Here is a 13,808-nt window from a genome sequence, read left to right as displayed (position 1 = left end):
GACGTATTAATCAGTTTTTTTTATTTTTCTCTGAGAATTATAAACAAATTTTCTTCTCCAAACCTTGAGAATAGGTTTTGATTATAACCCCACACACACACACACACACAGATATATATATATATATATATATATATATATATATATATATATATATATATATATATATATATATATATCAATGATTGCTAGATCAGAGATGATCAAATTAAGTTGTGGTTCAATTACAACCGGGGAAGAAAAAAAAGAAAAAGAAGTCAACACACGTAGTGGGGCATATTGGACAATTCACGTATGGGTTGATTTGAAAAGGAGAAAGTCCCCTTGCCTCGCTGTGGTAGGACCCTTGAGAAGGGAAGCCCTCATGTGATGTTGGCTTATTGGAAGGGTGGGGGCCCTTTTCCTATGGACTAGCTAAGTGCTTCCCCATTTTAAGCTTACAACCACAAGAATAAAAATAAAAAAAAGAAATTAATCACAGATCCATATGAACAATTAACACCTTACTCAACTCGTGAAATTACAGAGATATGCACACCTCTCTCTCTCTCTCTCTCTCTCTCATATACATATATAGATGCTATTATATATAAACATAAAATGCAAAGATTATTATATAAGCAGATCAGTCTGAAGCAGGTTCTTGGGTGGCATACATATGATTGTCATCTTGCCAACCATATCTTATCTTAGGGGTCTTAGGTGGCATATGATTGCCGGAGGCGTATGTGTCGACCTAATTGGGATGCTGGTTCCTCATTGTGATGCTGTCGTGCACTTGCTCCTTCTAATCTCTGTAAACTCTTTCGAATATTAATGAATCCATTTTTTCCTTATAAAACTTGGAGGTGATCTTTGCTAAATCTGAACCATGTGCCACAAATATTTCTGCGCAATTTGTTTAACACTAGTTTGCTCATCTTCTGCAATACCCTTAATTTAGATACACGGATTGAGACATACTCAATAAAAATAGATTGGATATATCAATATAAACTCACTTTCTCAATGATTCTGTAACATTAATTTAAAGCCAAAAACCAGTCTGTGCTAACCAAGAAATTAACAAACACTAATGACCATAACTCAAATTTGCACAATTACACCCCAATTAACAAAAAAAAAAAGAGTACAACAACATCTGTTTATTTTGTTCTTTTGAACCTCTTCCCCTTCCTCTCTCTCCCTAAGTTTTTATTTATTTTGCAAAACAATAAATAAATTATAACAAAATAAAACATTCAACAAAAAAAAAAAAGAAGAAAGAAAAAAAAAGCAACTATAGTCTTACACCCCCCATGTGCTCTCTCCCGATGTACCTCAAATCCTGTTCACCACCACCACCATTGCCCCCACCAGAATCTGACCCACTTACCCCTCCGTCCGGCCACCACTTTCTTCCCACTTCCATACATCTCAGCTAGCTCATTCTCTCTCTTTCTCATCTTTCTCTCTCTATCATTCTCTCACTCAAGCTGTTGTGCCCACTGAATTAGATGCCCTATTCGGTACAACCTCATACCCACCCGCCTCGTCGTCGTCGTCCTCCTCCTCTTCCCCCTCATCCTCCTCAATGTTCTGACTGTCCTCGTCCTCGTTTGGCCGGTACTGCTGCTCCGGCTGAACCATAATTGGCTCCCCCGGAACACTCTCGACCGGCTTCGCGCCAAACGCATTGCTGCCAGCAGCATTGAAACCAGCACTGTTGTTGTTGTTCTCGTTCTTCGCTTTCTCCCTGTACAGTTCGTCCAGTTGCTGGAAGTACGGGCACGTCTTGGAGTCCTCGGGCCTCTTCTTGTTGCTCTCCTTCACCTTCTTGAAGTACTTGTTTATGTTCTCCCACTTCTCCTTGCACCTCTTTGCATTCCGGTCGTACCCGATCCGACGCATCGCCGCCGATATCTCCTCCCACAGTGGGCCCTTCGGCACGTTTTCCTGGTACTTCGTGTCCATATTGGTCCTCAGCCTGATCAGAGCCTCTACCTCGGCCTTCGGCCACCGCGAAGAACTCGTCGGGGTATAACTCTCCCCTCCTCCACCTCCACCTCCTCCGTTGTCTGTTTTCGCGACTTCCATACCTTTCACAGGTGTTTGCACATGTAGTTGTTGTGGCTGCGGCGGCGGTGTTGGTTGTAGTACTAGTTGTGATTGCGGTTGCAATGGTGGATGTAGTACTGTCTGACGTGGCGCTGCTGGCGGTTGAGGTTGAGCTGGTTGTGGCGGCGGCTGTTGCGGTTGCGGTGGTGGTGGTGCTGGATTACTCTCCTGCATTTGGGGCGCATTTGGGATTTGCTGCTGCCCGTCGGATATCTTCTGCAAGAACTGGATCACGGCGGCGTCCTTGGCGGCGGCGACGGATCTCTCGTGCACCAAGAGCTCGTGCTCCCGGTTCATCCTCGCCATCTCCTGCGCCCTCCACGCCTCTTCCCTCGCCACGCGCTCGCGCTCGCGTCTGTCCAACGTCTCGAGAAACTTCTTCTGCATTTCCTCCTGCTTTTCAACAACCTCGGTCATTAGCCTCTGGAAAAAATCCCCCCACTTCCTCTTCCTCCTCCCCCGCCTCTCCGGCTCCTCGTCCGAAGACGTCGACGACGAAGTCGAAATAGAGCCGATATCAACCGGAATTTTGATGTGAGACGGCGGATTAATTGCCGTTTGGTAAGAATAACTTATCGGGCTCGCTATCACGGGAGGCGGCAACGACGGCAACGGATTACTGGACGGCGGAGGATTTATACTTAAAGGGCTTTGCGAGACAATTGTTGTGGGGTTTAGATTTGACATCGATGGAACAGTGAAGACATGAGTGACGACGGGAGGATGGGCCGTTGCTGGCATTGCCACTGCCACCGGCGTGGCGGATGTGACGGGTTGAGATTGAGGCCGCGGCGGAGGTGGCTGCGGCTGCGGCGGCAGCGAAGGAGGGGCTTGGTTTTCGAGGGCTTCCAATTGGTCGAAGAAGCGATAGGTCTTGCCGTCGGATTTGCTGGATCGGCCTTCTTTGGTCCTCCGGTGGTACTTGTAGACGTTCTCGAACTTCTCCTTGCATTTCTTGGCGCTTCGCTGGTACCCCAGCTCGGCTAGTTTCCTGAAAACAACAGTTGTGGACTTGTGTTTTTTTTGGGTTTTTTTTATCTAAATACTAATCTGAATTTTCATAATTCAAACAAAATTTAACAGCATTTGCACATAAAATAAAGGTGATTGTTGTAACTGATTAGGCTAATTAAAACAAGAGAGGATTTAGGAGGGAAAAGGGGGAAAAAGAAAAGGTGGGAAAAAAAAAAAAAAAAACAAGACGAATATGTGTGACTCAAGAAAGACCCAGAAAATCAAAGAGAAACTTCAGCCTCATTTTTTTTTTAATCACATCTGATCTCTATCGATCCCAGCTGAATTGTGGTAATGAAGATGTGAAAGTGAAAGATGGAAAGAAATCAAGAGGTTAAATTCATGTTTTCGGAAACATTTCAGCTGAATTCTCGGGAATTTGAGTCAGGAGAGAAAAGTAAAACTTGAAATTAACCCACATGGACCACATCTGATTAGCATCTGAGCTGAATCAATCAAGAAGAGGTGAAAGTACGAGACTGAAACAAATCAAAAAGATTCAATTCATATTTGCAAAGTAATTCAGCTTAAACTTTCTTGCTAAACTGAATACTATCAAACACCCGGAATTCAATTGCACATTCCGGGTATTTTAGTGAGGAGATCAAAGGGAAATTAACTTCAACGGTTCAACCACGTTTTTCTGCGGAAGAAAAAACAAAACTCACCCAATCTGATTCCCCCCATCTCAGCTGAATTGGACGGAAAGAAGTAGTTGAAATTCAAAAAAATTACCCAAAAAAAAGAAAGAGAGAATTCAAGATCGGATGAGTTGCAAGTTGCAACTGAACCAAAAAAATCTGCCCATGGAAGTGATTTAACTGAACCAACAGAAAAGAAGAAAGAAAATTGGAAACTGCGAACGGAGACGAACAATTCAGATGAGTTGCAATTGGATCGGCAGATCTAATAAAAAAAAAACCCAGCTCGAAAACTGAATTATTTTGTTTAATCTCTCAAAGAATTGAAAAATAAAAAAATCATCACCTGGAGACTTCATCCCATAATGGACCTTTGAGGCTGGAATCACGAAACGCAACGTCCATGTCCGACCGTATCTGCAGCAAAGCAAGCGTTTCCTGCCTCGGCCACCGGTTTCCGCCCGAATTCCGCTCGCTCTCCTCCATCCTCAACAGCTTGTCCTCTTCACTGAACCCGCCCGAACTAGTCCCAGCAACGCCAGCAGCTTCTCCTCCTCCACCTCCGCCACCGTTGCCGCCGCTCTCACGGCCTTCCGCCCCTGCAGCAGCAGCGCCGTCGCCCCCCAACATGGCCGAGACGCCCAGCATGGGAAGGGGGGGGGGGGGGAAACGGTTCCTGGTTTTTTTTTTTCCCCTTCTCTCTTTCTTTCTCCTTCTTGCTCCGCAGCAAGCAATTGTTACAGCCGAAAAATAAAAATAAGTATATATGAATAGGATGGGTGAATTCCCCGGAGGGTTTTTATGATAGGTGTGGGTGTGGTGAATTTATTAATTTATTTCGGGTGGGATCTGCCTGTCAATCTCACCCCCAAAACAGAAAATTAAAATCAGGCCCGAAAAGAAAAACAGACAATTCTTTTCTCTCTTTTTTTTAGCTGCGGGAATCTTCAATTATTTTTTTTTCCCCCCTAGCTTCTCTTTTCTTTTCTTTTTAATAAAAAAAAGAAACAGCAGATGGGTCACTTGGGTTGTCTCTCGGTAATAATAAAAACGTCTCACAAAGATTATAAAAAAACAAAAAAGGAGAGGCCTATTATACAGTACACGGTTTGGATTCTTTTCAATAACTGTCCTGGCCTGATAATTTAACAATTTTCTCACGATGCGAAAGATTTTTACCGAATAATTTTTTTTTTTGTAAAGCCCACACTTGAGAGATGCCTGCAGCAGCGAGTATGTATTATCGGAGATGAATACCGGAGAAGATATACATTTTTTTTTAATTTTGATATATATGCATACAGAAAATAACTAGTATTATAATTTTAAAAGGAGATAGGTACACAGTCACAGTACATGGTAACGAGAAATTTGATGTGCAGGAGAGGGGCAGCAACAGGTGCAGAAGGCGACGATGGGGATAACAAGTAGGTTTTTGTCTGTCCAGCTAAATATAGTTAAAAGCCGGCCCAATGTAGGTCACCTTTGCTTTTTGGGGATTTTTGGATTTCAGTGGCTGTTGGCTCCAACTTTAAGATGTGTGTGGGGGGTGTTTGTGAAATGACATTTTTGCCCCAATGGCCTAACATGCATGTAACTCCCCCACTCTTCCCCATTGACCTTGGTTAACCATGGAAGTTTATCTTTTATTTACATTTTGCCGGACGATATACGTCGGTGGGGTTAGCAGGATTTTTGTATGTTAGTCAACGAACGGGGCTCAGAGGCTATTTATAATCTTGAAATCCCAAACCTGCTCTTGATGAGACTCGAACCTTGGTCACTACTAAGGAAGAGGAGAACAAACCACATATGTTAGCGTGGTGTTCTATGATCAATATTGATCTGTGATAGTGGTGTTTTCTTAGTTTTGCTAGTTAAAGGCCCCGTCCCGCTGATATTCTTATTTTTTAAGTAAAATATTTCCGTTCTACGAGATATGTCGAGCTTGTTCGTTTTGGAAATCTAGACTCAAATATTTTTCTCTGCACATGGTCTTCAATAAATTTTTTCTCTCATTTCTCTATCTATCTTTTTCCATTCATTACCCAAAATTCCAAAACGAACAAACCCGTCATTCTCGCACAATACATTAAAAAAAAAAGTACTTATTTGAAAAATAAATACTTATTTTCCTTAGCAGAACGAGACCTACTGTTCATTTTTTTCACCTTTTGAGATGCACATTGGGACTGTTCATTTTTCTCACGACAAGTGTGAATCGATGAACCACGTATTGATAACCGATTATCAATTACTTTTTTGCATGAATTAATAATTAAACTTCTGAGTTAAAAAGATAAGGGAAATAATTTTGTCGCTCTTTTTTTGTTAACTCTATTCCTCTGCAAGTGTATTTTTGGTACATATAAATAGTGTTAACAAAAAAGGAAGTAGCAAAACCAGCAGTCAAAGATAAACAGATCAATAATCCAGTAAATTAAGCAGATTTTTGGTGGCCTGAGACTACAGGACCATCCCTTCCTATTCCATTAATAAGTAAAACAGTGGTGATCATGGAGCCACGCATGCAAGAAGGGCCTACCGCGACCGCGACAAGTGGCAAGGCGATCACTTTTCTAGATAAGTTTGCATTAAACTCATCTTAAACATTATTTAAGGTGGGGATCAATATTGGATGAATTATACAAGTTTAGATTAGATGGGGGGGATCCCTTTGCTATTAGGCAAAAACCATTTATGAAATTGAAGTAAATAGTGACAAATTCAGTTAGGGTTGCAACCTACCGTAATAAATAGTATGAAAATCTTGATGGTTTTAAGGACCTTTGTAATTTTGCAATTATTTAAAATTGAAGGGACCACCAGATTTTGGTAACTTGTATACAAACTTCCAAATGCTTCCCTATTTCGAAAAAGTTTTACGCCTGTTAATCAAAGATCACTATTCTACCCTCTCGCCGTTCCGCACATCGGTTTATTTAGTTCGAGAAGGGCGAGCCCCTGGCGCAACGGTGAAGTTGTTTTATTTTGATTCGGAGGTCACGGGTTCGAGTGGCAGAAACAGCCTCTCTACTTGCAGGGGTAAGGCCGCGTACATCGACCCTTCCTCAGACCCCGTAATAGCGGGAGTCTCATGCACTAGGTTTATCTTTCTTTTAGTTTATTTAATTAGTTCAAGATCAATTGTGTCCAACTCTTTACAACTACCATATGAGGTGTATGCAGTGCTATGTTTGTCTAGCAGAACTGATCGTAAAGGGCTACATAATTATTATACTGAATATATTATTCCATTAGATGAATAGTTATCGCATTAAATATCACACACCACATAATATTGTATATCCCACACTTTGTGGTAGTATAATATTTCTGATGGATTATAGTATTTACTTCAAATAATTAAAAAGATTCATAGCATACACAATTAATACTGAACACGTAATAATAATCTTAAGTACATAATTTGTTCCGATAGACTCATATATAATAAAAACGGACTTGAGTTTCCACTATTGACTAGATGGTATTTTGAGTATTTTACACTTCTTTGTCTATAGCTTGAAGATTAATGTTTTCTTCCATCTAAATGGGCGAAATGATATTTTGAATGAAAATTATTCTGTAAAGCTTAGCTACTTATAATCTTATTAATTTTGGTTCGATTTGATAAAAAATCAGTTATTTTACACTCTCATTTCTCAATTTTTTTCATAAATAAAAAATAAGCGCATGATAGTTGAATTAGCTGAAAGAATCATTTTAATGTACTACAAATGTAATGATCAATTGAAAATAAAAAACCTTATGGTATAATAAGTATATGTTCCGATAAAAAGTATATGTCTTCTAAGCGCCTCCCACCCCATCAGAATTCTGGTTCCGCCACTGAATGAATGGACTTTTGCAATTATGTTGAAGATAAAAAACAATTTAGTGGAAAATTTAGGGCTCCTAAATATACGCCACCAAATTGTCCGTGGCAGCAGAATAAGTTCTCTTCTCAACCCACCACAATGCAATGGCTGAATAATCGAAAAATCGGAGTACAGAGAACAATGTCCCAATCAATAAATAACGAGAGAGAGAAAGGGGAAGAAAAAAAAAAGTGGACCCAACCAATCAATGAGACATTAAATGCACAAATCCCCAACAAATTATTAGGTGTAAAATCAGATAAGCAAGAACATGGGCATCACGTACGAAGGGTACTTTCGTCCTAGGAGGGGAAAAAAAAAACGTAAACGGGTAGACGGAAAGGATTTATGAATGGGGGCATATTGGTAAAATCAGGATGGCAGTGGGGTCGTAGAAACAAGGTGGGTAAACATCAAATAGGAATGGGCACCGTTTATAAGTAGGATTTGGATACTCTCTTGCCCTCGTTCTGGACTGGATCGAATAGTCCAAATTTTGACCTCTCATCTTGATAGTTACTAAAAGTATCTTACTCGCTAAAGAGTAATTTATCGGGTAAATACTATCGATAGATTCAGACTACTAATTGCTAAGATATACACTGTTCAATGTAGTCCAGTATGAAGATTGGGGAGAAACCATACACTTTTGAGACGAGTGATTATTCAGCATTCTTGGATTACTGTCACGTGGTACTTCAAGACTCTTTTCACCACACACTGGTGTAGAAGCAATATATACTAAGTGTGGAAACCCATACTTACGTATGGTAAAGAAGAATCCTGAAGCACCACGTGATGACAGTGCTCCAGAAGCATTTTATAATTCTTTGACAAGAAGAGGGGTGATTGGTACGTATCTCAATTGATAATGAGAAGACTAATCGCATTCTCTCTCTCTCTCTCTCTCTCTCTCTCTCTCTCTCTCTCTCTCTATACAGTCATTTTCAAATGAGAATGTCCTTATTTTAACTAAAATAAGAACCTCTCTATTTCTCTCATTTTCCGTTCGAATTTCGATAATCTGAGCCGCTCAATGTGTTCTGAACGTGATTTTAAGAAAACCCACGAGGAATCAACAAAAAAAAATGACTGGGAAGGGCTTCATCCGAGCAGTTTTTATTTGAACCGTTCGATAAAAAATAAACAAAAACTGCTCAGATGAAGCCTTTCCGGTCATTTGTTTTTTGCTGATTTCTCACGAGTACCCTTAAAATCACTTTCTGAATACATTTAGCGGTTTGGATCATCGAAATTTTATCGAGAAATTGAGGTTCTTATTTTATTTAGTTAAGGTAGTCCTTAGGAGAAGGGATATATATATATATATATATATATATATATATATATATATATATATATATATATATATATATATATAACTTTATGTAATGTCATGTAAATTGCTTATCTTTGAAACCATTTATTTACTGGGTTTGTTTTATGGACAGACCCTATGGGCTTCGCTGGCAGTGGGTTTTTTATCTAGCTGTGAATAGAGAGATGCCTTCTCCACTATGGCAACTTAATATTTTGGGGCAGTACCGTAGAAATTTCTCAATTATTTAAGGGTATAAAAATGATTGTACTTAAATAAAGGTATGTGTTGTCTGTTGAAAGTTGGCTTTTACAATTGTTCTAAAGCCAATCACAAGTGGGTCACATGGCACACTCAAGATGTGACCATTACTATATGAGAAAAAGTTAATAATTGAGTTGCATTTTTTTTTTTTTTTATTCTCACAAAGGGTGACAAGTTTATATTATGGATAGTAATTAACAGACTCTCCTAATTTTTTTTAATAATCGGATGTCCAGGCTAACTTGTACGCATCTGATCAACTGTTGTCGGATTTCTGAAGTTAAAAACCGACCAATGAATTTGGCCTCTGTAAAACTCGAACATGCGACTTCATAGATAATAAGCACTAATTTCCGTTCTTATGGCCACTTAGCCAAACTCCTTGACGGACCTAGGTGTCACTCCCCTAACTCTTATATATACACTCTTTTTTTGTGTTTTTCCCGACAAAATCATAATATTATCATTTTCTCTTGTTTAATGAATGAAATGGTAATCTTGAAACTTCACATGACTCAAACAAAATTAAATAAAAATCGTGCAAATAGTAAAAAAAAAATTGAGTGAAAATCATTGACCTTTTCGTCAATCTTCAAACCATGGTTGATCCTCATGTGACGAAAATTTGGGTCACAACAATTCCATTCAATTATTCGAACTGTTCATTTTAATATCTCGATGTGCTGCTTCTTATATATCTCATAAACCATATCATTTTTATTACTGCAACTCATATTTTTCTCGAGAGTGACATTGACGATAAGAATTCTTGACGTCCATTTTTATTCTCTAGACACAATATGTTATGACCGAACAATAACACTCGACTATATTTGTAAGTGATTTACACCCCATGACCTAAATGTGAACGGTTTGAATTATTAAATTATGTGGGTCATTTCTCTTACATAAGAAATAAATGAGACGATCGTATGTCCCCTCTATATTTTTCGATTTACTTGTCCGGACTAGTTTATGCGAACTGTAACTAATCTCATAAGATTAATCCATAAGTCACCATCATGGGACCTAATTATTAACGCCAGTGCAAAGTCCCATGTGAACTTAGTAAATAGTACAGAAGATCTTAACTTGCACGTCTCGAACCGAAGCACACCTTGAGGTGTCTCATATGCTCTCCATATGAAAAGACGCAATTTACATGGACAAGATTCGCACATTGTATCATGTACGTCTAGTCAGAGTTGGTTCTGAGCTAAAACTTGTCTTGCGGCAGCTTTAGGCCCCATTTTTATTTTGCATTTTAAGGGCCCTCTTACTTTTTCACTCCTTATAATAGTTCAACAAAAAAGACCTCATTTTTTATTTTTGCTTTAGGCTCCCCGAAAAGTCAAGGCCGACTCTACATCTAGCACTAGAGTATTGACACATCTTGGAAAGATTTTTCAACAAGTCTACAACCACAAAAATAAAAAATACATCAACAAACACAATGTATGGGCCATGCGTGCATTGTGAGGGTGCTTAAAGTATTTTTGTTTGTGGTTATAGAATTTTTGATTTTTGGTATCCTGATCAAATTCACAAGAAAAAAAAAAGGATCAAAGTTTTGGGAATCGGGCTTCTTTTGTAGTAAATAATACTAATATTCAAGATCCATAGAAAATATTAAATTTACCAATAAATGAGAACAATTATAATTGTTGTTGTGAAGAATTAACATAGAAAAGATGAATAAAAAGGGTGGTATGTCAACATCCCAAATCCCAAAAGAATCAAAAAATAAAAAATAAAATGAAAAGTAAACAAATACTCTTTTTACAGTTGGTTTTAAAGATGGTGATCATGATTGTAATCAACAAATACAGAACTAAACTCAGGTGCCAGATAGACTTTTTAATTAACTATTCACATTAATGTACGGATTAGTAATTTATTTTACTGGACACTTAGATTAGGCTCTGAAATTCATGCTGTTTTAAGGTTTAAAATAATTAAGAGAATCAAATGTTAATGATCGTACGCAACACGCACTTACGTTATCATCCACCCTTTATACTGTATATATAGGTGAATATTTTATAACCTACCATATTTGGATTTCAGATTCCCGGAAGAAAACAATGAAAAAAAGAAAAAATGCAGACGAGGACGTAAAAATGAATTTCTTTCTCTGTTTTTTAGCATCATGTTTTAATGTAGCAAGTTTTTTTTTTTTTTTTTTGAAGATCATTAGTAGATTTCGAAATATGGCTAATCTTAACCAAGTCGATCACAAGTATTTGGAGTTCTTCGCTTAATGTTTGGGTTTAACAGCCTCAAGCTAGCTATATCCATTTGGTTGGGCTAAACGTACTCTTTTATGCCCACGGTACAAACGGAAAGACTTTAGTTTTGGAACCGAGTATGTAGAGTTTTGTATCGATCTATGCATTTTTATTTTCTCATTGTTACGTGCATATATGATGAGCAGTCCCCTTCTTGTAAGGGGAGTTCTTACTTAGCTTAAGTAAAGACTTCACATTTTTCGATCAAATTTCAATAATCCGAACCGTTAAATATTTTTCGACCAAAATATGATTGGAAAGTACTTGATTCAAACAGATTTTTATAAAAGGGAAAAAAATCGAAATGGTCCTTGTAGTTTAGTGGTTGTGTCAACTTAATCCCTACAGTTTGAATTAGCTCGATTTACACTCTATAATTTTCATTTTGTTCTAACTTGGTCCAATTACTAACTACCATTAGACTCCGTTAACTCCAGACACGAATGAGCCCCTTTTCTAGGGTTAAAACTGTAATCTATCATTCTCCTCTTACCCTAATATACCTCTAAACCAAAACACAGAGTCTCATTGTTTCATTCTCTTTTTTTTTTTACGGCTTCCATTCTCCATTTGTCGCGACCGGAATTTTACCTTTGACCGAAACGTGTCTCGTTCGCCTTCGGGAGAAGGAGTGAGAGGGATTAAGGCCTGAATAAGTGATCTGATTCCTATGGTTGTGACGTGATTCTTGAAAAAAAAAAAAAAGGAAAAATGTAGAGTTTTGTGTTCTATAAAAAAGACTTCAAATATTTTTGAAAAATGTTTGAATTTTTAGAAAATGAAGTGGATTTTATTTTAAAAAGGACCGAGCTTTCATCAAACTGCTTACATATCTCTGGGTAAAGAAGAATCAGGTCTGACCATAGTTCAGGCAACAAAAGGGGTTTAGAAAAAAATTTAGAGTCTCCACCAGGCATAAAGTTTAGGTGTGCATGTTCACCTCTTGAATATCGAAAGAATAATTCAAGTATTTTAGAAAAGAAAAAAAAAACAAGTGCCAAAGAACCCGATTTTTAGAAGAAAAAAAAAAGTGACTCCGTTTTGCTTTTTAGGAAAAGGCTTTAGGTCTGCGAGGTTGGAGAAAAAATGGTTCGGTAATTCACTAGAAAAGGGACTCATTTATGTCTACGATTAACGGAAGTTATAGAACTGTAACGTCCCGATTTTTCAAGAAATTTCAGAAGTATTAACCCTAAAATACACTGAATTTTACAAACTATTAGGCCCCTATTTATCCTTATACAAAAATTTCAATTTCAAAATAATACAAAAATCTATGTACATTTATTTAACAAAAGCAACTCCAGAGCGACTCTAGTTTTGACACGAATTTCAAGCAACGTTGGCCTAGACTCCGTTCCAGGGGGTCCCACTTGTATCAACTGCTCCACTGTGAAATCCTGCACACTCTGGCAAATTGAACGCCGAAGTAAACGATTTGCCAGGATACAAACGTATCCTGAGTAATAATTCACCAAGTAGAAATCCTAAAACCCAATACCATATTATGCAGATTAACGATATAATAATTCATAATACACAGAAGGTACAGAATAATAACACATCGTTTTTTTCTTTACTACCCATCATCTTACATGAAATATAAGGATCATCTCCACGAGATCCTTTCCTCCAACATCCACTAACTACAACCGTCTCATGGGTCCACCCTTCCTCTTGCTGATCCTGCACCAGGATTCTAGGTGAGTGCACCTAAGTTATGTACCGAGCATGTTCTCACTTAAGACCATAACATGAGGATCGAGTCATCCCATGACGTATCGTACATTAGGGTCGAACATCCACTACCCCACGCTAACTATAACCATCTCATGTAACACATTCTCTTCCTCAAAGAGAAACTTTCCATGACGTATCATATATTAACGTCTCACTAACTATAACCGTCTCATGGGACCCATTCTCTTCCTCCAAGAAAAACTTCTCATGACGTATCATACGTTAGCGTCTCACTAACTATAACCGTCTCATAGGACCCATTCTCTTCCTCGAAGAGAACCTTCCCATGACGTATCATACGTTAGTGTCACACAACACCGGGCCCCGCAGGTAACCCATTTCAACACAAGGCCCCATAGGTTACCCTTGCCATCGCCATGGCTCAATTCACAATCCACACAGTACTCACACTTTCAACACTTTACCATTTTTCATTTACTTATCATCGTCTACATGATTTACTACTCGTAACCACCCCGGAAATCTATTTGTCCAATCTACAACCACAACAAAATACCACACGGTTCAACATTTCAACTAAAAGTATTAACATGCTAACAACACA

General features: G+C 38.4%; 1 protein-coding gene across 1 annotated transcript; it reads right to left on the bottom strand.

Annotated features, from left to right (window-relative positions):
* Nucleotides 1–963: 963 nt before the first annotated feature.
* Nucleotides 964–4,553, bottom strand: LOC131307209 (trihelix transcription factor DF1-like). Its single transcript, XM_058333618.1, has 2 exons — nucleotides 4,099–4,553; nucleotides 964–3,088 (listed from the first exon to the last, which is right to left on the bottom strand). Exons 1-2 carry the CDS (start codon nucleotides 4,398–4,400, stop codon nucleotides 1,471–1,473), a joined length of 1,920 nt encoding a protein of 639 aa, XP_058189601.1. The 5' UTR covers nucleotides 4,401–4,553; the 3' UTR covers nucleotides 964–1,470.
* Nucleotides 4,554–13,808: the final 9,255 nt, after the last annotated feature.

This window comes from Rhododendron vialii, chromosome 11a, assembly GCF_030253575.1.
Source record: "Rhododendron vialii isolate Sample 1 chromosome 11a, ASM3025357v1".
Lineage (NCBI taxonomy): Eukaryota > Viridiplantae > Streptophyta > Magnoliopsida > Ericales > Ericaceae > Rhododendron > Rhododendron vialii.
Note: the sequence above shows the minus strand (reverse complement) of the source record. Positions and strands in the feature narration are given on the sequence as shown.